Here is a 26,614-nt window from a genome sequence, read left to right on the forward strand (position 1 = left end):
GACACTTAACCTCTAACTGGTCCTGATGAGCGGGTTGGCACCTTGCATGGTCGCCTCCACCGTCGGTGTGTGAATGTGTGAGTGAATGGGTGAATGTGAGGCATAAGTTGTAAAGCGATTTGGATAAAAGCGCTATATAAATGCAGTTGATGAACACAGACACATTGGTCTGTGGTCTGTGTTTGCATAATTAGTATGCATCTGTTAGCATGTGTACTTGCATGTGTACCGGCGTGTGTGTGTGTGTGTGTGTGTGTGTGTGTGTGTGTGTGTGTGTGTGTGTGTGTGTGTGTGTGTGTGTGTGTGTGTGGTGTGTGTGTGTGTGTGTGTGTGTATGTGCCTTGACGTGTGTGTGAGTGTGTGGTTCTGTGTGTGTTCTCTTTCACTGCTAAACCAGTCCTCCCACATTTATCTGGTTTAGAGTGATGAGAGGCGGGATTTAGACAGCCTAGTGGGCGGGGTTTGGGGAAACAGGTGCACAGAGATCCTGCACAGAGAGAGAGAGAGCGAGAGAGAGAGAGAGAGAGCGAGAGAGAGAGAGAGAGAGAGAGAGAGAGAGAGAGAGAGAGAGAGAGAGAGAGAGAGAGAGAGAGAGAGAGAGAGAGAGAGAGAGAGAGAGAGAGAGGTGAGAAGGTTACACCTGAAGAAGCCCTCTTGGAAATTTAGACACCTGGACACCCTACCTTAGTGCACTGTGGCTATCAGGTAAGTTGCCTGATTGGTCACATTTTTACCGTCTCACTGTAGCTGTTACGAAATGTAAAAAAAATTTGGAGGGTTGTGGAAAATGTCTCATATTGGAGGTCAGTTTCAACAGTTTGAGAATAGCTCTTCAGCTGAAGGTGGGACGTTCTCGCTCTGTTAACATTGTCTTAGTGTGAAGATTATTTCACAGTTTAGGGGAAATACTTCCTCATTTCAAGTTTAATCCAACCATTTTGGAGTGAACATTAAAGTTTGTTGAGGAGACAGGCAGCTTCTTCTGGACATTCTCCAAATGTCCAAAGTTACATGACTTTTGTTGTTATGAATGAAGTCTTTGTGCCTCTATGATAACGAACCCGAACTACAGTAACTAACTTATTTTAAGAGAGAAACTATTAGTGCAATCAGCAAGTGTTTATGGCCGTCGTTTAGCATTTATTAAAGACACTAGTCACAAAAAAACAGCAACTAGTACTTGTTTTTTAAGCACTGGTCACCTATCCACCCTTTACTAGTCACTATTGCAAAATAAAATAAAATAGTACCAGTACATATTTATATTAACATATTTAATTTAATAATTTAAAACAAATAATGATATAATAACAATAGCCTACAGTGTTCAGTTATGGAAGTCTAGACCAAATCATATCTAACATGACTGACGGACTAACGGAATGACTGACTGACTGACTGACTGACTGACTGCCTTAACACATACAGGTGTGTTACATTTTACATTTACATTTAGTCATTTAGCTGACGCTTTTATCCAAAGCGACTTACAAGTTCTGTACGACAAGCCATCAGGAAGAGCACAACTCTATCAGCTGAGTAACAATGTTCATCAAAGTGTTGAGTGCTACAGTGTAGGTTAGTTTATTAGGACAAGTGCATGACAGTATGGTTAGTTAGGGTTAGATTTTTTTTTTTTTTTTTTTAATTCAGATAATGGTTGAAGAAGTGAGTCTTTAGTCGACGGCGAAAGATTGGACGTGTTTCGGCTGTCCTAACTGGGGTGGGTAGTTCATTCCACCATTGTGGGGCAAGGACTGAGAATAGGCGACTTCTCTTTGATGACCCTCCCGGAGCTTGGATAGGAGTAGGTCTGAGGCGGCCAGAAGATGCAGAGCGTAGGGGTCTTGAGGGTGTGTAGTTAGAGACCATTGACCGGAGGTAGGCGGGAGCAGTTCCCTTTGCCGCACGGTATGCTAGGTCAAGGGCCTTGAAGCGGATTCGTGCAGCAATGGGGAGCCAGTGCAGGTCCCTAAGAAGTGGGGTGACATGGGCCGACTTCGGTAGGTTTGAGATCAGGCGGGCCGCTGCGTTCTGAATGAGTTGAAGAGGCTTAGTGGCAGTGGCCGGGAGGCCAGCGAGCAGTGCGTTGCAGTAGTCGAGGCGGGAGATGACTGTTGATTGGACGAGGAGTTGGGTGGCTTCTTTTGTCAGGAAGGGGCGTATCCTTCTGACGTTGCTCAGGAGGAATCGGCAGGTTCTGGTTGTCGCTGCGATGTGAGCAGAGAAGTTCAACTGGTCGTCGAGGACAACACCAAGGTTCTTGGCGGTCGGGGACGCGGTCACAGCTGCATTCTCGACTGTGATGGAAAGGTCGGTCAGGGGGGAGGATTTGGCCGGCAGGTGGAGCAATTCTGTTTTGCTTAGGTTCAGTTTGAGGTGGTTGGTCGTCATCCAGGCGGAGATGTCGGACAGACAGGCCGAGATCCGCTCAGAGACGTGGATATCTGAGGGAGGGAAGGAGAGGAAGAGTTGAGTATCGTCGGCATAACAGTGGTAGGAGAAGCCATGAGACGTGATAATGTTACCCAGTGATTTAGTGTAGAGGGAGAAGAGAAGGGGTCCTAAAACCGAGCCCTGGGGGACACCCGTCCGCAGGGGGCGGGTGGCCGACAGGGTCCCTCTCCATGACACTTGGTAGGAGCGGTCATTGAGGTATGATGACAACCATGTAACAAAAAAACACACCTCCTGTGTGTTAGATAACACAGGAGGTGTTGTCCTTGGATGGTTGCGGGCAGTGGGCTCGATCGTTGAGGGCAGTGGGCTGGATGGTTGGGGCAGTGGGCTGGATAGTTGGGGCAGTGGGCTGGATAGTTGGGTCAGTGGCTGGATGGTTGAGGGCAGTGGGCTGGATGGTTGGGGCAGTGGGCTGGATAGTTGGGTCAGTGGCTGGATGGTTGAGGGCAGTGGGCTGGATGGTTGGGGCAGTGGGCTGGATAGTTGGGTCAGTGGCTGGATGGTTGAGGGCAGTGGGCTGGATGGTTGGGGCAGTGGGCTGGATAGTTGGGTCAGTGGGCTGGATGGTTGAGACAGTGGGCTGGATGGTTGAGGGCAGTGGCTGGATGGTTGAGGGCAGTAGATTGGATGGAGTGGATTTCTGCTTTATATAGGTTAGCATAAAATGTACACAATTTACTTATGAAAGTAATGTATAATATTTGTAAGGACGGTTGTATATGTTCCTTTTTTATACTGTGGACCCCAGGAAGAGTAACTGCTGCCATGTGTAGCAGCTAATGGGGATCATAATAAACAATAAACCTCACTCCCTCTGCATAACCCTAACCCTAACATAACATAACATGAGCGGGGGCATGTCTCGTTATATAAATGGAAACGTCTCGCTTTCAGAAGAATATGCATGAGGATGTGTTATATCATGGCATGTGTGTTGGATGTGTGATGGATGTTATCCCCTTATTCCCTGTCAAATCACCTCTTTCATACCATGTACAATAGTAGCTCAATGCAACATGGGTACACGATTCTAACCATTCCATCTAGGGGTGGAGCAGCCATTTAGCAAGCATGCAAACCCAATTGTGTCCTGCAGAGAAAAGAGGGCGTTCCATATCTACAGGTAGTACAACATGCACATGGAGCAAGCTGCAAGCACACGTGTAGGACAGGTACATGAATGAATGATTTTATTTCGGTCTCCATTCCATTATCAAGCCAGGTCTCAGATATAGCGATCACATTGTATTTCTTAAATTTAGACATATATTCCTTTATTTTAGAGACGTTTCTGTAGAGGCCTCATAATGTTGAATTGTTGATCTGTGTAGTATTCACAATTGTTGTTTATATTATTGTAAAAGTGCTTATCAGGATCAATGTCATTTTCAATCTCATGCATTTTGTGCTCTGTGTGGTCAAAAATATTGAAGTTAAACTGTTCACACCTGCTGTATAATCGATGTACATGATCGTCCACACAATAATCCTTTTCAGCGTCTATAGACTCCGCCTTTATTTCTCTGGTCGGGAACGGATAGTCCTCCTCAAAGTCTGTCATTTGTCTTTAAGAGTGGTCCCCCAATTGCACACATACACACAAAATAGTATTTAAATGTGCAAATCTCAAACCCCCCCTTTTTTTTTTTGATAATCATGATAAGAAGTAGAATTACCAATAACATATGTATGTCTGTATGCACTCACACATACCCACACCCACAGACATAAGATATTAAGTGTGAGTGGATACATGGTTTAGAAAGCCTTGGGCGACAGTTTACTACTTCTACTTATTAGAGCTGTTTTGCTGTTCTCTCCTGAGTCTATCATATTTCATCTGTACTGTTTAACACTGTTGGAATGCAGCAAGCAAGAAAGAGCAGTCTATTGACCAAAGACATCCTCTTTTCGGCCATGTGCCAGCCAAAAGCCGCCTTAAATCCAGGAAAAGTTTCCTGAAGAGTGTCCCGCCCAAGCAGTGAAAGAGTCACTCGGTGGGAAGAAAGACTTGACAACCTCCCACAAGCAAAAACAATGGAGCTAAAGGCGAGCGAGGCACGGCCCCCTGGAGCAGACACCAACTATGCAGTGTGGAAATGCCTAAACAGAATAAGATCTGGTGTTGGACGTTCAAAAGCCACTCTCGCCAAATGGGGATACTTACATGATGGTGACGTTGTGTGTGATTGTGGCACTGAAACACAGACCATGCAGCACCTCCTGATATGTTCAATGAGAAGGGACAGCAATGTGTTCAGCTGTGGTTGAACCACATCTAGCCAAGCCTTGTAATTGACTGTCTTGTGGACTCGACAAGAAGAAGAATCTGTACTGTTACAAAGGATCAGATTAAACCGAATATATATATTTATTTATTGATATATATTGCATAGTATTTGTATATCGTTTGATATCCCTTGTATATTCCTTGTACATATACACGGAATATCCCTTTAGCCTACTACAGACCATAATATTTCATTCTCCTATTGGACAGCGGTCCACCGGCGCCAGGGACCGGCCTCCGGAGTCAGGTTCAAAGTCACCGTCAAGACATGTCTGGACATGCCCGGCCTTGCCCAGGGATACGCGACAGAAATGAGATTGGCACTAGTTTGTTCACCGTGCGTATAAATACGGCGCAGGTGAATACAGAAGCACTTAGTCTAAGAGTTACCCAATAAGTTGAAGCCTCACCCACGATACAACGTGCGGTGAAGTATGGCCTGTTTGGCCCCAGAATAGAGCATTGAGACCGCGTGCGAATTAATAACTGAATTGTCAGAGTTTGGCGCTATACCGTCGAGTGCGACATATTTCTATTAAGTCAATAATAGTCTATTTGTGTATAGTGTATCGTGCGGCTAAAGTTCTACAGTGACCAGCATCTCCAACGCTTCCTCGTATTAGCTAGAGTTCTTATCCAGGCTGGGCTGACCACATGGCGCTTTCACCCGAGGAGACCTAGACGAGAACCGTATGGACATGTACACTGGATTAATCTACCCGACGACTACATAGCCCTTTGCGGCTGGAATATATTTGCTTTGGTCCTGTGATTTATGGAGCGGATAATCGCCGACGCCTGCACGTGTTGGATTTACCCCGCGAGGAGTCAAGTCGAGTCGGCGCCTCAGAGAGCCTGAGGCCGACTAGCTTTCTTCACTGTGGAGCTACAGTCTACGGAGAACAGCTGTATTCGTCTGTGGATCAAGAGGCTATTGCACCGGCTCCTGTACCTGGAGTCTCCTTGGTCATCGTTGACCAGACTCTCTACTACCGACAGATCTTCTACCCCTGCTGGCTTACAACCAGGGGGACCCTTCCAGTATCTCCCGCTATATTACTAGTGTACCATAGATATAATTCCCTAAGATTCAGGTTGTATAATTACCTCCTGCGTAACCAGAGAATGGACATTCATTGTTGATTTGCCTACGCACATTCCTTTGCCTTACAAGTGCATTCAAAGAATAATGTAAAGTATATTATGTACCTTTTGCTCCATTAAATACTTGATTATACCTTTGTGTGGAACCGATTTCATTGTGGGAAGTGTTCATCATATTCATATATCGTGTACTGTATGGCCAGTAATTAAAGTACATAAAGCGGTAGTGGTTTAATGATACCATACTTATCAATACAGTCAGGGAATTGTACCCCTCAGTTACATGTACTGTTTAACACTGTTGAGACAGGTACATCTGTATTAACACTGTTGGGACAGGTACATCTGTATTAACACTGTTGGGACAGGTACATCTGTACAGTTTAACACTGTTGAGACAGGTACATCTGTACTGTTTAACACTGTTGAGACAGGTACATCTGTATTAACACTGTTGAGACAGGTACATCTGTATTAACACTGTTGAGACAGGTACATCTGTATTAACACTGTTGAGACAGGTACATCTGTATTAACACTGTTGAGACAGGTACATCTGTATTAACACTGTTGGGACAGGTACATCTGTATTAACACTGTTGGGACAGGTACATCTGTACAGTTTAACACTGTTGAGACAGGTACATCTGTACAGTTTAACACTGTTGAGACAGGTACATCTGTATTAACACTGTTGAGACAGGTACATCTGTATTAACACTGTTGAGACAGGTACATCTGTATTAACACTGTTGAGACAGGTACATCTGTATTAACACTGTTGGGACAGGTACATCTGTATTAACACTGTTGGGACAGGTACATCTGTATTAACACTGTTGAAAACCTCACACCTGACTTCCTCTCCCTCCTTGACTGTTTTAGCCTCACCCAGCACATCAACTTTCCCACCCACAACAAAGGCCACACACTCGACCTTGTTTGCTCTGCCTCCCTACCCATATCCAATCCTCACCCTATCCCATTCCCACTCTCTGACCACTACTGCATCCTGTTCTCTGCCCCCCTTCCCCCACCCCACCACTCCAATAAACGCACCATCTCTTTCCCTAACATAAAATCCATTGACCCTCTCACACTGTCCCAGTCCATATCCTCTGCCTTTCCCCCTGACTCTGCCCCCTCTAACCCCGACGACTATGCCCTCCTCCTCAACTCCACTCTCTCTGACTCCATTGACTCACTGGCACCCCTGAAAACCATCACTGTCTCATTCACCACCTCCTCCCCCTGGTACACTCCGGAGCTCCGCTCTATGAAGCAGAACGGCCGTCAACTTGAACACCTCTATAAAAAAAACACCTCACCATCCACGCCGACCTCCACAAACAGCACGTCTCCTCCTACCGTGATGCACTTCAAGCTGCCAAATCTGCCCACTACTCCACCATCATCAACAGCAGCAACCGCAACCCCCGGACCCTCTTCTCCACTGTCAAGAAACTACTACAACCCCTGGACAATAACTCACTCTAATCCCCTGACCTTTGCAACTCGTTTCTCCTCTCCTTCAATAACAAAATATCTCAAATCAACAGCTCACTGACCGCCCGCATCGCCAACTCCCCCACCCTCGCCCCCCCCACTATCATTTTCCCCCCACCTGACTCCATCCCTCCCACCCCTTTTACTGCCTTCGCCCCAGTCGACTCCTCCTTCATCATGGACCTTTATTGTCTTGTTGTCTTTATTGTCACACCGCTTGACCTATTACATGCTTCCAATCTCGGGTTATAAGACCAAACGAGCGTCAGTTTTGAAAAAGTGACCACCTCCGGTTTCGCATCTCAATGACCGGACAAATCATCACTGACGCTGATCATGATTGACTGTTTGTGTAGCCAATGAAATTCGGAAAATAATTACATCTTACTTGAGTTGATTTTCTGAGACCGGGAGAGGGGAATGAGGTAGCGTTGACTCTTCTCACAATTTTTTTTGGAAAAACGCCTAAACATAGCATTACATGGGGTGCCCTCGTGGCGCATACCATAGTGCCTCGCGCACCTACGCGGCCAACCCGGGTTCGATCCCAGCACCCGACGTTATTTGTCGCATGTCCTCCCCACCTCTCCTCCCGTTCGCCCTCTCCTCTGTCGGTCCTGCGTGACCAAGAAAAGCTGTAAAAATGCTAAAAAATTATAAAAAAATAAATATATATAAAGATGTGTAAAACACAATTTTTTGCTGATATTTTTATCAACTTTGGACATGTTCGAGGTAAGACTTCAGGCTATGAAATGAAAAAAACTTTTATTTCAGTGTGTCCAACCTCTGTAACTATATATTGGATACGGCACATTCAAGTGATTTAGAGATTCAGATTCAGATTCAGATTTATTTATACACCATATTTTATATACAAATGGAACGTGATATGACATTTCAGTGCATGATTTTTTTCACAAATAAGAATAACATAATAATAAATAGTAATAAAGTGCAAAACAGGACAGAACAGTGAGACAACGATAAGACAATAAAGTGCAGTGGTTGGGGACATGCGTATATAGTGCAGCACAAAGTTCAAGTCCAAAAGTCCAGCCCTGGGAGCAGGGGGACACCTTACTCGTTTAACAGGCAAGCTGCTGAGGGGAAGAAGCTGAGTCTATGACAGGACCTAAGTGTCTTGGGCAGCAGTAGCCGCCTGCCGTGGGGGAGCATGGTGAAGAGGTTATGACCCGGGTGGGCGGGGTCTGCCATGATCTTCCTCACCCTCCTCAAGGCCCTGGTGGAGTGTAGGGACTCGAGGGAGGGAAGGGAGCAGCCGATCACGCCGAGCGTATCACCCGCTGCAGCTTGGCCTTGTCCTTGACCGTGGCTGCAGGGAACCAGGTGATGATGGAGAGGGTGAGGATGGACTGGATGATGGCGGTGTAGAACTGGACCATCATGGTCCTCGGCAGCCTGAACTTCCTCAGCTGACGTAGAAAGACATTGTAGTATATTCCTATAGAATCCTACAATAATCTAAGGTTATTGTACAGTACAATGAGATTGTTATCTGGAAGGAGGAGAAAGGATCATAAGTGATAGAATTGTTGGTCTCCTCATCTGACTTAAGCAGATGAGAAATAAACGTGTAAGCCAGACAACCAGAACTCTAGTTCAACTCAACTGATTTATTTGACCCAGGGCCAAGAGTGAATAAAAGGTTGCCTTTCACATACAAGGATTATCAGAAAACATTAACATGTCTGCTGTGTACAGGAATCAACAAGGTTTGTATCTCAAACCCCAACATAGGTACATACAACAGTCATTCGTTAACATAATTTGAACATACATTGACAATACTGTAAGCCCTTTTTGCATATAAGTAAGCCTGGTTTCTAAGCTAAGTTACATTCTATTCTAACCAAACATAATGGTTCCATCCGGCTTACTTACATCAAAAGCAGCACAGTCTCTCTGGTGGGGAGGGGTGGAGCCGCAGACCTGGGGTTTCTGCGGCTCCTGAACTACCAATATGTTCGCTCTTAAGTACTCTCATTTCGGGCCAATAATAGCACATTTTACTAATACAGTTGGTCCAATCAGGTGATCTTCTGAGGGCGGTCTCCTGTGGGGCTGGCTGCCCCCACCTCTGGGTTTCTCTGGGGGGGCCGGCTGCCCCCACCTCCTCGATCTCCTGTGTGGATCTTGACTCAATAAACCGAGTGGCCCCCGTCATTGTCTTCCTGTCGTGGGCTGGTTCTTGTCCCCGGGTGTGGGTTGGTGTCAATGGCCCCCGTCGGTGTGATCTTTTGCTGAGTACAGCGGGTTTCTGCTAGTGGCCCCCGTCGGTGTGGTGGTAATCTGGTCACAGTAGGTGTGACCTTTGTCTGTTTATCTGCTGCAACTGTCTCTAGTATCGGCCCTCATTTAGCCCTGCAGCCCACTCTGCTGCTAACCAGTATACAAGGCATAATGTTATGGTTTCCTAATTATTCACACATTTTAGTTATGGAATTCAAAGGCAATATTACCACAACATCCTTTTCCGGGCCTTTTTATTGAGAGCGATGGTATTCAGCTCCCATTTCAGGTCCCGGGAGAGTGTCAGGCCGAGGAAGTGGCAGGACTCCACAGAGGCCACCGGGGTGCCTCCCAGAATGATCCGGGTGGGGGGGGCTGCCTTCCACCTGAAGTCCACCACCATCTCCACTGTTTTCTGGGCGTTAAGGTCCAGGTTGTTGCAGCTGCACCAGCTCTGCAGCCTCTCGATCTCCCTCCTGTAGGCAGACCCACCAGGGTGGTATCGTCCGCAAACTTCAAGAGCTTGACTGAGGGGTGCAGAGAGATGCAGCTGTTTGGATACAGGGAGAATAGTAGTTATCCACCTGTGGGTAGAGTCCGGCACCTGCAGCAGGGACACCTGATGCTCCAGGATGTGCGGGAGGATGGTGTTGAAGGCTGAGCTGAAGTCCACCAACAGAATCCTGGCGTAGGTCCCCGCAGTGTCCAGGTGTTCCAGGACGTAATGCAGAGCCATGTTGATATGATATGATATGATACATTTATTTATATTGCGCCCCTCAACCAATAGTTACATCGGCCCGGGGCACATTGTTCGTGGAACGGTTGGCTCTGTACGCAAACTGCAGGGGGTCCAGAAGAGGGTCTGTGATGGACTTCAGGTGGGCCAGGACAAGGCGCTCAAAGACCTTCATGACTACAGACGTCAGGGCGACCGAGAGGAAAGACAGAAGACTGAGGAGTTCAGGGTTGGATTTTTGATGAGCGGTGTGGTTGTTTTAGAGTGGTGAGAATCCCCCTGGAGTGGAGAGAGGAGCTGATGGTTGCAGTTAGGAATGGGAGGGTGTCTGGTGCTATGGTCTGGAGGAGTGGGGAGGGTATTGGGTCCAGCTGGCATGTAGTGGGATGGTTTTGACGTTACCAGTGTCAATGCTTGGGCGTCTGTAATGGTAAAGAAAGATGACAGAGTGGAAGATGAGGCTCTTGATTCAGCATTTGGAATGGGTGGGGGTTGGGAAAAGGAGCTGTGAATGTTCTCTACCTTTTTCTCAAAGAAAGTGACAAAGTCCACTGCAGAGAGAGTGGAGAGGGGGAGGCAGTGAGGCGGGAGGACATGGTGGGATTCAGTTTGCGGAGGTTCTCAGGTGATTAGGCTCCACTACCGTGGGCATGGAGAACTAGTAGCGGCAGAACTCGAGAACTACTAGGAATGTCTGATCACTAAGTGTGTCTGACTCTTACCACCTAACCTGCACGGACTACAATATATAACATATGACGTATATGCTGTTATATATGCCTGTTAGGGTATATTGTGTATACTGCACCTGTGTAGACTGTTTACTTTACTTTACTCATAGTATATTCTGATTCTAATTCTTTATTGCCCACATTTATTGTAACATATAATATAACTAACATTTGATTACACTATCTTATCTTATCTTATCTTATCTTATCATATCTAATACTGACTACATGGCATTAACACTAACTACATGACTTATCCCTTTCTCTCCTTCCAGGATGTCCTTGTTTGGGAGTTTCCTGTCTGGTGATCAGTTCCTGTGTTCTATATGTCTGGATATGTTCACCAACCCCTCCTCCACTCCGTGTGGGCACAGCTTCTGCATGGCCTGTATAACACGATACTGGGATGGAGCCAAGGTGGGTGATGGATTGGGAGAGAGAGTGAGTGAGTGAGTGAGTGAGAGAGAGAGAGAGAGAGAGAGAGAGAGAGAGAGAGAGAGAGAGAGAGAGAGAGAGAGAGAGAGAGAGAGAGAGAGAGAGAGAGAGAGAGAGAGAGAGAGAGAGAGAGAGAGAGAGAGAGATTTTGATTTTATAAAAAACTGTATTTTTTACTAAAACTACAAATGATGCAACAAACCGTTCACAATTAAAATACTCTACAACTCAACAAAAAACAAAACAAAAACAAACAACAAAACAAAAAACAAAACAAACAAACAAACAAAACACAAAAAACAAAACAAAACAAAAAAATCAATTAGGGACAACGATGCTGAAACTGAACCAAATTGTCATTTGAAATTTTCCCCCATGGAAAAAAAATAACTCTAAATGATCTAATCTAAAGTTCTGGGTGCATCAGAGAGAGGGACACCGGAGAGGCACTGTAGAAACCGTAGTCCTGAGAAGAGCGTTTCTAGCTTCACCTTTCCCCGTGTGGTACAACACAACAGGCTTTTGTGCGTGTCCGACAGACTCCAGTCAAAGCCTATCCCGTGGATAAACAGGGCCGCCTCGTCAGCTGACCTTCCTCCTTCAGCCTTATCATGTATGCTCCTACCGTCCACCAGTTGTATATCACATTGCATCGATGATGTCAGGGGCCGAAAACAGAGCAGGGGGACCGAGATGCACTCTGGACCGACATCCTCATTAGACAGTTTGTTACCCTCGCCACCCCGTCCGAGGCCGCCTTTTCCTTCCTGGTTCAGATGCCGCTCCAACATCACCTCCCACTCCCCCGTGCGGAGACTGGCAGCCCCCAGTGACTTCCCATCGAGCAGACAGATACGAGAGCTCAAAGCCCTGATGAAACCCATTCCGAACATAGGGTAGAAATTAACCAGCAAAGTCCGCTTTACCATCATCCTCCGAGGCTGAATCTGGAAACCGTTTATTCCGGCGTAGAACGTGTTGAGCCCCACAGTCATACCTTCCAACCCTTGAACAAGGTAACGGTGCCGGTAACATAAAAAGACGGCAGAGACAACATCCCCCATGACGACTCTGATGAAAGGTTTGCTGAAGGAGTATGGCGTGGCCTTCCCATCGGGCATGAAAACGATACGCTCCGCTCCTGTCTCTGAATCCTCCATAATCCCAGTCTTTACAAAGTTCCACAAATGTATAAGAGTACATGAGATGATCAAAAAAATATCTCAGAGTCCTGGCCCCGGTAGCGGGACACCTTGAAATGTCCAGCCCTAAGTGACAACACACTAGTCCCGTCAATAAAAAAACTCTCATTTAGAAATAAAAAGGTAAAACAAAAAAAACAAAAAACAACAAAACTACACTGATTCCACTCCGTCCTCCACCGTACTGGGGCCCCGCAGTACCTTCTGTATAAACTTTCTCATCCTGTATATCTCTGTGTCAACAAAACGACCATCTCCTTGACACCTCATATTTTTCCTTGCTGCCGAAATAAACAACTCCTTATCTGGAAAGAATTGTCCTACCTCTACCCCCTTCCTGTTCTTTGTCATCCGTAAAAACAGTTTCATTGCCTCCAAAGAATAGTTATCATTTGCAGATGCATCGCTCTCATATTCCTCATCCTCATCAGCGCCCATCTCCGACCATGTACTCTCTTGTGTACTCTGTGTACTGCTGAGTTCTTCCGTCACACCTGTCTTCTTAGCTTGAGAGCTTGACATCCCATCTACTCCAATCTTCCTCTTCTGCCTAACAACCTTCATCCCGTCGTCCCCCTCTTCCATGTCAATATCCTCTACTTCCTCCACCCTGACTCCCTCAACTGAGTCCTTTGACCCTGTTCCCTCAAAACCTACAGCCACCCCAGGTACACTCCCCTCTTCTGTAATCCTTCCTACCACGACCCCCCCCCCCTCATTTTCATCCCCATCATCTGTCCCCTTGTATTTCAACAGGTCCACTTGTCACCTCTGTAATCCCTTCCACCACGACCCCCCCCCCCCACATTTTCATCCCCATCAGCTGTCCCTTGTATTTCAACAGTTCCACTCTCCACCTGGCTATTTAACGTGTCCCGGCTGACACAAGCACCCTCTTCCATCCCCACCATTCTTTCCTCGTACTGCATCCCCAGCCGTACCTACTCCTTCCATCGCCTTATCACTTCCATCTGGTACAACAACCTTCTCAGAAGTCTCCCCACCACCCCTCTTCCCCTGTCCCCCCCACCTCAACCCCTTGATTCACACCCCAAGCTACTCTTCCTTTCTTCATTGCACTCTTCCCATCATCTGCCCCCCTGCTTGGCCCCTCCCCAGGGCACGCATGTCTTTGATGCCCCTCCCTTCCACAACCAAAACATTGCATGTTTTGTGTCGTCGCATAAATAATATACTCAAACCCGTCTATTATTACTTTAAAATTAAGATCCAACTCGTCATCCCGTTTGTTCATTATAATGAACGTCTGCCTTCTGTGAGAAACCACATGCTGTAATTCAGGTGATTTAAACCCCGAAGACATCTTCTTTAAAGGTGATACAATCTTCCCAAACCTGGCGAGTTCCCTTAATATAAGCTCGTCGCCCACCAACGGAGGAACGTTTGCCAACATCACCTTTTTTGCCGGTGTTGTGAGCGGCATCACAGACACAAACGTATAATTTATGACCAAACCGTCCGTTATCAGTTGATTTACTTTAATCAAATCATCCACAAAGAAAACGACTCCCCCGTTCATCCTTGCCGCAGACTTAACGGCCGGAGCGCCTACTACTCTCGCAACAGCGAGACTGCATTCCTCCACTGAACACGGAAATGCCGGCGCGACTTTAAAACCATGTCTCCTGGTCAGCTTTGCGAAGTCCATGCCACCGTTACAGCAAACAGCTGCCAAGCGAACACTGACAACGCTACCAGCCCACCATCAACACACAACCAGTCAAATAAACCACAGTCTAATTCACAATTTGACAAACAACATAAAGATAGAAAAGGTTAGAAAAACTCACGCGTCCCGCAAACTCTCAGCACCACACTCAAACCACCCCGCTCCACCATCCACACGCATGCGCACAGAGAGAGAGAGAGAGAGAGAGAGAGAGAGAGAGAGAGAGAGAGAGAGAGAGAGAGAGAGAGAGAGAGAGAGAGAGAGAGAGAGAGAGAGAGAGAGAGAGAATAATCATAACCCCAACCATCTAAACTAGAATGATAAGAAGAGGATGGGTCACAGCCCCGACATTCTAAACTAGAATAATAATAAGAGGATGGGTCACAGCCCCAATGTTCTAAACTAGAATAATAATAAGAGGATGGGTCACAGCCCCAATGTTCTAAACTAGAATAATAATAAGAGGATGGGTCACAGCCCCAATGTTCTAAACTAGAATTATAATAAAAGGATTGCGCACAGTCACAATGTTTTAAACTATAATAATAATAATAATAAGAGGATGGGTCACAGTAACAATGTTCTAAACTAGAATAATAATAAGAGGATGGGTCACAGCCCCAATGTTCTAAACTAGAATAATGATAAGAGGATGGGTCACAGCCCCAACGTTCTGAACTAGAATAATAATAAGAGGATGGGTCATTGGGTCACAGTAACAATGTTCTAAACTAGAATAATAATAAGAGGAGGGGTCACAGCCCCAATGTTCTAAACTAGAATAATAATAAAAGGATTGCGCACAGTCACAATGTTTTAAACTATAATAATAATAAGAGGATGGGTCACAGTAACAATGTTCTAAACTAGAATAATAATAAGAGGATGGGTCACAGCCCCAATGTTCTAAACTAGAATAATAATAAGAGGATTGCGCACAGTCACAATGTTTTAAACTAGAATAATAATAAGAGGATGGGTCACAGTAACAATGTTCTAAACTAGAATAATAATAAGAGGAGGGGTCACAGTAACAATGTTCTAAACTAGAATAATAATAAGAGGAGGGGTCACAGTAACAAATGTTCTAAACTAGAATAATAATAAGAGGAGGGGTCACAGCCCCAATGTTCTAAACTAGAATAATAATAAGAGGAGGGGTCACAGTCCCAATGTTCTAAAGTAGAATAATAGATTCAATTAGATTAGATTAGATTAGATAATAATATATAATATAATAATAATTGTTACACTAGAAGTCTTTATTTGTCATGCAGTTTTAACACACACACGCGAGATGGGCGACCCACAGGAACACACACACACATGCACTAAGTCGGCGATGAAATGTCTCTCTGCACTTTTCCCATCCCATTGTCCTTCCCCCCATGGGCAGCCGGGAGCAGATAGGGCACGTGAGTTGCGCCCCGGGGACCAATCCAAGTGCTCCTGTCCGTCTTCGTCAAGGACGCCACAGCGTTAGCGATCTGTTGTGCATGTTTTTCCATTGGGTTTATCTTATCGGGGGGGAAACCCTTGTGAGCATGGGGAGAATATGCAAACTCCACACAGAAAGGCCTGGGAGATACCCCACCTGGGTACCTGGCATCATGGAAACCTGATCCCCAAGCGGGAATCGAACCCTGGACCTTCTTGCTGTGAGGCGACATTGTTAACCACTACACCACCGTGCCCATAGAGTTATATAGGTTATATGCAGGTGTATAAGTAGGTATATAGAAATATTATATGCAGGTAAATTCAGACAGGGTATATAAATATATATATCTATATTTGTAAATATATAAATGTATATACTGTATGCAGTATATACAGCACTATTGTACATGCTATCATACAGAGTATATGGGTAGACTATAGTATGAGGTGGGTAGTTAAGATTATGATTACTATGATTACAGTGTATACACAGTGTAGTAGTAGGTACAGTAGGTATAAATTGAGTAGGCAACAAAGTACAGTGTGGGTAGCAGAGCCTAGGGTGTAGGCAATGGAGTCAGAGTCCAGAGAAGTTCATATAAGAAGAGGATGGGTCACAGCACCGACATTCTCACTGAGGTTACTTTCAACATGATTTGTCTCCCAGTCGTAATGGGGAAGCCATTTTAGAACACTGACCCATCCGAGACTTGACCATGATTTCCATTGCAACATCATTAGCAGACATTTATGGTGCACAATTAAAGAATGTAGATCGGGTCCTACTAATCACCCCAAAGTACGAGAAAATACCAGAAAATACCCCAAAATACCCCAAAGTATAACCAAAAGTACCAGAAATACCAGAAAATACCCCAAAATACCCCAAAGTATACCCCAAAGTACCAGAAAATACCCCAAAATACCCTAAAATACCCCAAAGTATACCCCAAAATACCAGAAAATACCAGAAAATACCCCAAAATACCCTAAAATACCCCAAAGTATACCCCGAAATACCAGAAAATACCAGAAAATACCCCAAAATACCCTAAAATACCCCAAAGTATACCCCAAAGTACCAGAAAATACCCCAAAGTACCCCAAAATACCCCCAAAGTATACCCCAAAATACCCCCAAAGTACCCCAAAATACCCCAAAGTACCCCAACATATCCCAAAATGAAAAACAAAAATGTTAACATTTTGTGTAATAGTGTAATAGTGTGTAATAGTGTAATAGTGTAATAGTGTGTAATAGTGTAATAGTGTGTAATAGTGTAATAGTTTAATAGTGTGTAATAGTGTAATAGTGTGCTAGTGTAATAGTGTAATAGTGTAATAGTGTGCTAGTGTAATAGTGTGTAATAGTGTGTAATAGTGTAATAGTGTGCTAGTGTGCTAGTGTAATAGTGTAAGTGTGCTAGTGTGTAATAGTGTAATAGTGTAATAGTGTGTAATAGTGTAATAGTGTGCTAGTGTAATAGTGTAATAGTGTAATAGTGTAATAGTGTGCTAGTGTGTAATAGTGTAATAGTGTGCTAGTGTAATAGTGTGTAATTTTGTGTAATAGTGTGTAATAGTGTAATAGTGTGTAATAGTGTAATAGTGTAATAGTGTGTAATAGTGTAGACACTATTACACACTATTAAACTATTACACACTATTACACTATTACACACTATTACACTATTACACACTATTACACTATTACACACTATTACACAAAATTACACACTATTACACTATTACACTAGCACACTATTACACTATTACACACTATTACACTATTACACACTATTACACTATTACACACTATTACACTATTACACTATTACACTATTACACACTATTACACTAGCACACTATTACACTATTACACACTATTACACACTATTACACTATTACACACTAGCACACTATTACACTATTACACACTATTACACTATTACACTATTACACTATTACACACTATTACACTATTACACTATTACACACTATTACACTATTACACACTATTACACTATTACACTATTACTCGGAACTAGGCAAAATCTGCATATGGCTCGCTGATAAACTATCATAACACATGGGCAAAACAGAGTCCATTCTCTTTGGTTCAAATAACAAACTCAGCAAGACCGACGGCTTCTCAGTTACAGTGGGTGACAATATTGTCACAAGGAAAGACGAAATTACCTACCTGGGTTCCATCCTAGAGGCAAATCTTTCCTGTGACAAAATTGCATCCAATGTAATAAAAAAAGTCAACCAACGAACTAGATTCTTGTACCGGATCTCCTCTCTGGTAAACAAGAATACCCTGAAGACTCTGGCAGGAGCACTCATTCAAGGGTACTATGACTATGCGTGCACCTCATGGTACCAAAGCACCTCAAAGGCGCTTAAAACAAAATTACAAACATCACAAAACAAACTGGTCAGACTACTACTTGACCTGAACCCCAGAACCCACCTCACCCCTGCCCACTTTGACAACCTAGGATGGATACTTCCCAAAGGTCAGTGAATACCACAACCACTACACCAGAGGAAGCTCAACAAATCATGTTAAACCCAGATTCGGCTCAAACAAGGGACTAAACACGTTTCGCAATTATGCCACAACAATGTGGAACGCCCTACCCAAAGCTGTAAAGGAATGTGAATCCCTGCCCACATTCAAAACCGCTCTTAAAGAGCACCTACGGGAGGCTGCAATTCGAAACTGGCCACCGTAAATGCCCAAAACCCCCACCACCTCCTAATAGACAGTCTCCTCCCCACCGCATGTATATATCCCCTCCCCGCCGTATGTATATTTCTCTCCCACCCACCCACCCCCCTCCTAATGTACAGTCCCCTCTCCATCATATGTATATACTCTGTCAGGATCTAGGGGTAACAGTACTGTATATTTGAATACCGTTTATGTCACAAATGTATCAATACTAAATACCTATATGTCCCTATGCCATAAATGTCATGTATGTTGTGTATGTCATAAATGTCTATATGAATTGAAAATGGGGGACCCTGATGGAAACAAGACTAACATCTTTCTCAGGTCTGCATCCCCTTAACAATTGTATGGATTGAGCCGTACTGTATTGTACTCATTCTGCAATCTGTTAAATAAAGTTTTCATTCATTCATGCATACACTAGCACACTATTACACTATTACACACTATTACACTATTACACTATTACACACTAGCACACTATTACACTATTACACTAGCACACTATTACACTATTACACACTATTACACACTATTACACTATTACACACTATTACACTATTACACTATTACACACTATTACACTATTACACACTATTACACTATTACACACTATCACACTATTACACTATTACACACTATTACACTATTACACACTATTACAGTATTACACTATTACACACTATTACACACTATTACACTATTACACACTATTACACTATTACACAAAATGTGCACATTTTTGTTTTCATTTTGGGATATGTTGGGGTACTGTGGGGTATTTTGGGGTATACTTTGGGGTACTTTGGGGTATTTTGGGGTATTTTCTGGTACTTTGAGGTATACTTTGGGGTATTTTAGGGTATTTTGGGGTATTTTCTGGTATTTTCTGGTACTTTGGGGTATACTTTGGGGTATTTTGGGGTATTTTGGGGTATTTTATGGTATTTTCTGGTATTTTGGGGTATACTTTGGGGTATTTTAGGGTATTTTGGGGTATTTTCTGGTATTTTCTGGTACTTTGGGGTATACTTTGGGGTATTTTGGGGTATTTTGGGGGTATTTTCTGGTATTTTCTGGTATTTTGGGGTATACTTTGGGGTATTTTAGGGTATTTTAGGGTATTTTGGGGTATTTTCTGGTACTTTGGGGTATACTTTGGGGTATTTTGGGGTATTTTCTGGTATCTTCTGGTATTTTGGGGTATACTTTGGGGTATTTTAGGGTATTTGGGGGTATTTTGGGGTATTTTCTGGTATTTTCTGGTACTTTGGGGTATACTTTGGGGTATTTTAGGGTATTTTCTGGTATTTTCTGGTATTTTGGGGTATACTTTGGGGTATTTTAGGGTATTTTGGGTATTTTCTGGTATTCTCTGGTATTTTGGGGTATACTTTGGGGTATTTTAGGGTATTTTGGGTATTTTCTGGTATTTTCTGGTACTTTGGGGTATACTTTGGGGTATTTTGGGGTATTTTCTGGTATTTTCTGGTATTTTGGGGTATACTTTGGGGTATTTCAGGGTATTTTGGGGTATTTTCTGGTATTTTCTGGTACTTTGGGGTATACTTTGGGGTATTTTGGGGTATTTTCTGGTATCTTCTGGTATTTTGGGGTATACTTTGGGGTATTTTAGGGTATTTGGGGGTATTTTCTGGTATTTTCTGGTACTTTGGGGTATACTTTGGGGTATTTTAGGGTATTTTGGGGTATTTTCTGGTATTTTCTGGTATTTTGGGGTATACTTTGGGGTATTTTAGGGTATTTTGGGGTATTTTCTGGTACTTTGGGGTATACTTTGGGGTATTTTGGGGTATTTTCCGGTATTTTCTGGTATTTTGGGGTATACTTTGGGGTATTTTTGGGTATTTTAGGGTATTTTGGGGTATTTTGGGGTATTTTCTGGTATTTTCTGGTACTTTGGGGTATACTTTGGGGTATTTTGGGGTATTTTCTGGTATTTTCTGGTATTTTGGGGGTATACTTTGGGGTATTTTAGGGTATTTTGGGGTATTTTGGGGTATCTTCTGGTATTTTCTGGTACTTTGGGGTATACTTTGGGGTATTTTAGGGTATTTTGGGGTATTTTCTGGTATTTTGGGGTATACTTTGGGGTATTTTAGGGTATTTTGGGGTATTTTCTGGTATTTTCTGGTACTTTGGAGTGATTAGTAGGACCCTGTAGATCTGAATGGGAACAGCCGTTCCATTCTATCAATTTCAATTAAAATGTCCTCTCCTTTTCTCTCTCTCCTTTAACCCTTCCATTCCAGTTGTGCCAGTGTCCTCTGTGTAAGAAAACCTTCCAGAAGCGACCAGATCTCCACATCAACAGAACCCTGAAGGAAATCACTGAACAGTTTAAATCCATGACTGGAGTGAAGACAGTGGGAGGAGCAGAAGGAGGCGGGAGAGTCAGGAGAGGGTCAAGAGTGGTAGGAGGAGGAGGAACAATAGCAGCAGGAGATGGAGGTATGCCTGGGGACCTGTTTGACGAGTTGAGGAAAAAGTTACCAAGACCTCACCAAGACCGAATTCCCACGACCCTCAGCACAGAAGCCCAAGATCAAGGTACAAGGTACTTGAAATAACTAGATCTTTTATGTCCCTAGCTAAACACATGTTATGTCCCTAGCTAAACATGTTTTATGTCCTTAGCTAAACATGTTTTATGTCCATAGCTAAACACTTGATATGTCTTAAGATAAACACTTGTTATGTCCCTAGCTAAACACATGTTATGTCCCTAGCTAAACAGTTATGACCTTAGTTAAACACATGGTATGTCCCTAGCTAAACAGTTGTTATGACCTTAGTTAAACACATGTTATGTCACTAGCTAAACACTTGTTATGTCCATAGTTAAACACATGTTATGTCACTAGCTAAACACTTGTTATGTCCATAGCTAAACACGTTTTATGTCCCTAGCTAAACACATGTTATGTCCATAGCTAAACACGTTTTATGTCCCTAGCTAAACACATGTTATGTCCATAGCTAAACACGTTTTATGTCCCTAGCTAAACACATGTTATGTCCATAGCTAAACACGTTTTATGTCCCTAGCTAAACACATGTTATGTCCCTAGCTAAACACTTGTTATGTCCATAGCTAAACACGTTTTATGTCCCTAGCTAAACACATGTTATGTCCCTAGCTAAACACGTGTTACGTCCCTAGCTAAACACATGTTATGTCCCTAGCTAAACACATCTTATGACCTTAGTTAAACACATGTTATGTCCCTAGCTAAACATGTGATATGACCATAGCTAAACACATGTTATGTCCCTAGCTAAACACATGTTATGTCCCTAGCTACTTTTACATTAATCATACATAATATATCCCGATTCCCCACTGGCATGTATCCAGGTCTGAATTTAACTAGGCTTGCCTAGTGTTGTTAAGACGTATGCATATGTCTTGTTAAGGACTTTTCTGAGAGTGTTCATACATGTTCAAAATGAATATGTTGTATTAGCATATTAGACGTATTACTAGTTACCAACACTTCTAAATAGAAGTTAAAGCAGGACAATGCCCTGATTTTATCCCAGGCATCTTGTTTCACACAATTCATATATTAATCCTTATACATCTTCTCATGACCTCAAGGAGTTCCAATCCTGACCTCGTTCTCATATTTGGCCCCTCTGGCAGCCACCGCTCTGGCGTCGCCGTCGGCACCAAACAGAAGTCTGAGCCTGGACGAGGCGACTGGCCACATCTGCTGCGACCACCACCACCGCCCTACACCCGGCGATCGGGCCGAAGAAGGTTCACTATGAGCGGGGCAGCCGACACCCACGAGATCCCACCTGTCTGCGAGATCCACCACAGAGGAATAGTGGTAGGCTGATACTGTGGCTTTTCATTGTATTGCTTTTTCAGATGCAAAGCACCTCATAGACTGGCAATGTCACTAACTGAGTCAGTCATTCCAGCCCAATCTTGCTTAACCCCTTAAGCTTACCCCACATTTAGCATAAAACGCCCGACGATTGCATACCCAAAGTAATTTGCGATTTGCATGAGTCTGGTCTCTTTTGAAAGGTAACATTCTGAAGTTCCCTAGACAATAAAGAAAAATCACATTGAGTGCTGCTAATGTAATAGAGAAACAGAGGTTCATTCAGATGCGCGAGTCAAAACAAATAACTTGTTGGTCTTCTTCTGCCCCCTTCCCGTTGCAATCAGCGCTTGTCTGGGATCGCTTTCGGAGCAGACGCTCCTTGGCTACAACGGTGATCAATCATTTTCGCCATCAGCAGTGACCGGTCAGTTCAGGACCGTTTACTACCGGACGTGGTCACTCGTCGGAATGGCTTGTCAAGTGACACTTGCCGGATATTTCGTCTTGTAACTCGAGACCCGAATCACACAATAGGTTGAGTGTGGTGATGTTCGAAAGGCGGCAAATTAAACTTTCCAACAATGTATTGGATGATCGGCGAAAAATGCAGCCCGGGGAGCGTTTTGTGACAGCTGTCCATGGTGCTGAAGGTTGCAGTTATTGCTGTCATCTTGGCTAGGTCTCCCTTGCAAAAGAGATCTTGTATCTCAATGGGACTTCCTGGTTAAATAAAGGTTAAATAAAAAAAGAGATACAAAACGCAGTTTTTCCCCAGGGGGGGGGGGGGGGGGGGGGGGGGGGGGGGGGGGGGTATGGGCCTGGCCTGGCCTGGCCTGCCTGAGTCAAATTCCCGGTAGGAATTATGGTCCCAGTCCGCGACTGGTAGGTAGAGTACATGATGGTATAAGACAGTAAGAAGGTTAGTGTTTGTTTTTTTTTAATTAATTTCAGATATTGATTGAAGAAGTGTGTTTTTAATCGACTGCGAAAGACTGATCCGGTTTCGGCTGTCCTAACTGTGGTGGGAAGTTCGTTCCATCATTGTGGAGCGAGGACCGAGAATATGCGTCTTCTCTTTGATGACCCTCCTGGAGCTTGGATAGGAGTGGGTCTGAGGCGGCCAGAGGATGTAGAGTGGAGGGGTCTTGAGGGTGTGTAGTTTAAGACCATTGACCGGAGGTAGGCGGGAGCCGTTCCCTTCGCTGCACGATATGCCAGGTCGAGGACTAGATAACGTTGGTTGGGAGGGAAGGTAGTGGTTAATCACATTGTTTCTCTGATGTCTTGTCTGTATGTCTGTCTCTGCTGTAACATGTAATACTGTGTTTTTCTTTTTTGTAACAGAGTATTGTGTTCTGACACAAAACACATTTCTGTACCAATAGAGAATGATCTTATCTTATCTTATCTTAATGTGAACCATCTGGTGTAAAATGTACCCCTATAGAGTCAAACATTTACAGTATAGCTTATATAGCTATATATATATGGAACAGCCTCCCCCTCAGTGTACGGACTGCCCAGACCGTACAGGCTTTTAAATCACTCTTGAAAACCTACCTGTTCTCCTTGGCCTTCCCCCCTACTAAACCACCACTAGACCCCTGGCCCTTTTATCCTCTTTGTTTTACTGTGTCCTACCAGTTTTTATTACTTTCATTGCTTTATTATGTTTTTAATCCTATATCTTGCACCATACTGTTTGTTTTTGTTGCTTTCATTGCTTTGCTATGTTTTTTTTCTTTCTTTTAATCTTATACCTTGCCTCACACTAATTTGTTTTTATCAACTTGCTTGTGAAGCACTTTGGTGTCAGCTGCCGCTGCCTGGAAATGTGCTATACAAATAAAACTGACTTGACTTGACTTGACTTGTGTGTGTGTGTACACAAGACAAACTGATTTGTACATAGCTTGGTGTGATTGCAGGTGTACTGCAGGACGGACGGTGTGTGTATCTGTCCAGAGTGTGCGACTCTGGACCACCAGGACCACAGCACCGTGTCCATAGAGGACGAATGGTTGAAGAACAAGGTACATGCTTGTGTATGCACGGCTGACCTTCGATATTCTTTTGGAATAATCTTGGGGGCCGAGATTCGATTTTAATTCGAAGCTTCGAAATAAAAAAATAAAATAAAATAATATATATTGAATTTTTTATTATTATACATTAAAAAAAATTGTTGTTGTGGGACTTGTACAGCACTTTGTTCAACTTTTTCAGTGCTGTAAAGTTTAAACCTTTTAAAATCTTAGACAAACTAAACACTTTGCTTCCATGAAATATTGTAAGCCGTCATTTGAGGCTTTATAAAACCAGCACAATGAACACAAATCTGTCAGTGCCGAGTCCGACCTCATCTTAAATAACAAACAGCATTGCTTGTTGCAATTAACAAAGAGAGGCAGAGTTGATTTTGCAAAAAATAAATAAAAAATAAAAAATAAATATTCATTATATATATATTTTCTTACATAATCGAATTTTATTTTAATATTCGAAGCCCATGCCCATCGAACGAAGCTTCGAAGCTTCGAAGTATTTAAGACAGCCGTGCTCCGTGTTCATGTGTGTGTGTGATGTGTGCACTTGGGCTGTCGATCGATAGTTTTTGTGAATAAACCTTTTCTCTGTAACAATATCTTTCTCTGTAGACGTCTCCTTCTGACAATCTCTGTTAACAACACAGCTACCTAACGTTAACGTAATTAGCAAGCATAGCGTTAAAATGAACGCGTTAATATTGACAGCCCCAGTATGCACATGCTTGCGTTCATGTGTGTGTGATGTATGCATGTGTGTGTGTATATGTGCTTGTATATTTACAGTATGTTCATTCATTCATCCATTCATCAGTTACCCTAATTTACAATTAATTAAAATAAATATGTGCCTATGTGTATGCATTTATGTGTGGTGTGTGTAAAGTCTGTAAAACAAACAGAGGATTCTGTCTCACAAAACTCTGTCTCTCTCTCTCTTTAACTGTCCAGAGAGGAAGCATGAATAATATGATCTGTATATGTGTGTGTATGTCTTAATATGTGCGTGTGTGTGTGTGTGTGTGTGTGTGTGTGTGTGTGTGTGTGTGTGTGTGTGTGTGTGTGTGTGTGTGTGTGTGTGTGTGTGTGTGTGTGTGTGAGAGCACATTTGGATTTCTCTGTTTGTTTGTGTTTGTGTGTGTGTGTGGGGGTATTTATGTGTGTGTCTTTGTGTGTGTGTGTGTGTGTGTGTGTGTGTGTGTGTGTGTGCATGCGTATTTATGTGTGTGTGTGTGTGTGTGTGTGCATGCGTATTTATGTGTGTGTGTGTGTGTGTGTGTGTGTGTGTGTGTGTGTGTGTGTGTGTGTGTGTGTGTGTGTGTGTGTGTGTGTGTGTGTGTGTGCAGGACCAGTTGAGTGTATCAGAGCAGGAGATCCAGGAGATGATTAATCAGAGAGTCAGGAAGATAGAAGAGATCAGAACGACCCTCACTGACCAACAGGTAGGTGTCTCACACACACGCACACATGCATGCACACACACAGTAATATACACACACACAGTAATATCCATGTACACACACACACACACACACACACACACAAACAAACACACGCACACATAAACATACATACATGCACACATTAAGACATACACACACACACACACGTGTTATGTCATTTTACATGTAAGCACCTGTATATATCAATCTTACAGATATTATGCATGCACATACACACACATTCATTTATGTTTATGTAAAATATGTGACTTACCGGTACATTAATTTTGTAACTAACTATTGATGTTTCAAACGATTAGATCGTTCAACCACCCAGGTTTTGTAGAGAAGAAAGAAGAGATTGGATCTGTTTCTCAGTTAGTTAAATGTATTACGATATCGTCATCTTGAGTCAAAGTTTTCTCCAACATATAACACACACTCTCCTGTGCTCATATTTTTAAACCATTACACGCCACTCCCATCCTGTAAATACAATAAAGAAAATGGACTTTTAGTGCTAACGAAATAGAGTAACATAGGTCTGAACTTGAGTTGTAGTAAAACTTGGTACTCACGTTTTTCTGTAGTAGTTAGTAGTCCAGAAGTAGTATTTCCCCAAAAATTGGTATGGCTGAGAAGACACGCTGGGTCCATAGCCTGAAGTATTGTGT

General features: G+C 43.4%; 1 protein-coding gene across 3 annotated transcripts in view; it reads left to right on the top strand.

The window, feature by feature from the left end:
- Positions 1-602: 602 nt before the first annotated feature.
- LOC311228132 (E3 ubiquitin-protein ligase TRIM21-like) overlaps positions 603-26,614 on the top strand; it is a 91,584-nt gene continuing 65,572 nt past the window's right edge. For all 3 annotated transcript variants that reach the window (XM_084314045.1, XM_084314047.1, XM_084314046.1), the window contains exons 1-6: positions 603-705; positions 11,359-11,500; positions 20,867-21,171; positions 22,261-22,450; positions 24,382-24,486; positions 25,845-25,940. In XM_084314045.1, coding sequence (XP_084170171.1) covers positions 11,360-11,500; positions 20,867-21,171; positions 22,261-22,450; positions 24,382-24,486; positions 25,845-25,940 — 837 coding nt within the window. In that variant the 5' untranslated portion in view covers positions 603-705; position 11,359. The remainder of the gene's footprint in view (positions 706-11,358; positions 11,501-20,866; positions 21,172-22,260; positions 22,451-24,381; positions 24,487-25,844; positions 25,941-26,614) is intronic.

The sequence above is a fragment of the Notolepis coatsorum genome (assembly GCF_963971535.1).
Source record: "Notolepis coatsorum genome assembly, chromosome: 1".
Taxonomy (NCBI): Eukaryota; Metazoa; Chordata; class Actinopteri; order Aulopiformes; family Paralepididae; genus Notolepis; species Notolepis coatsorum.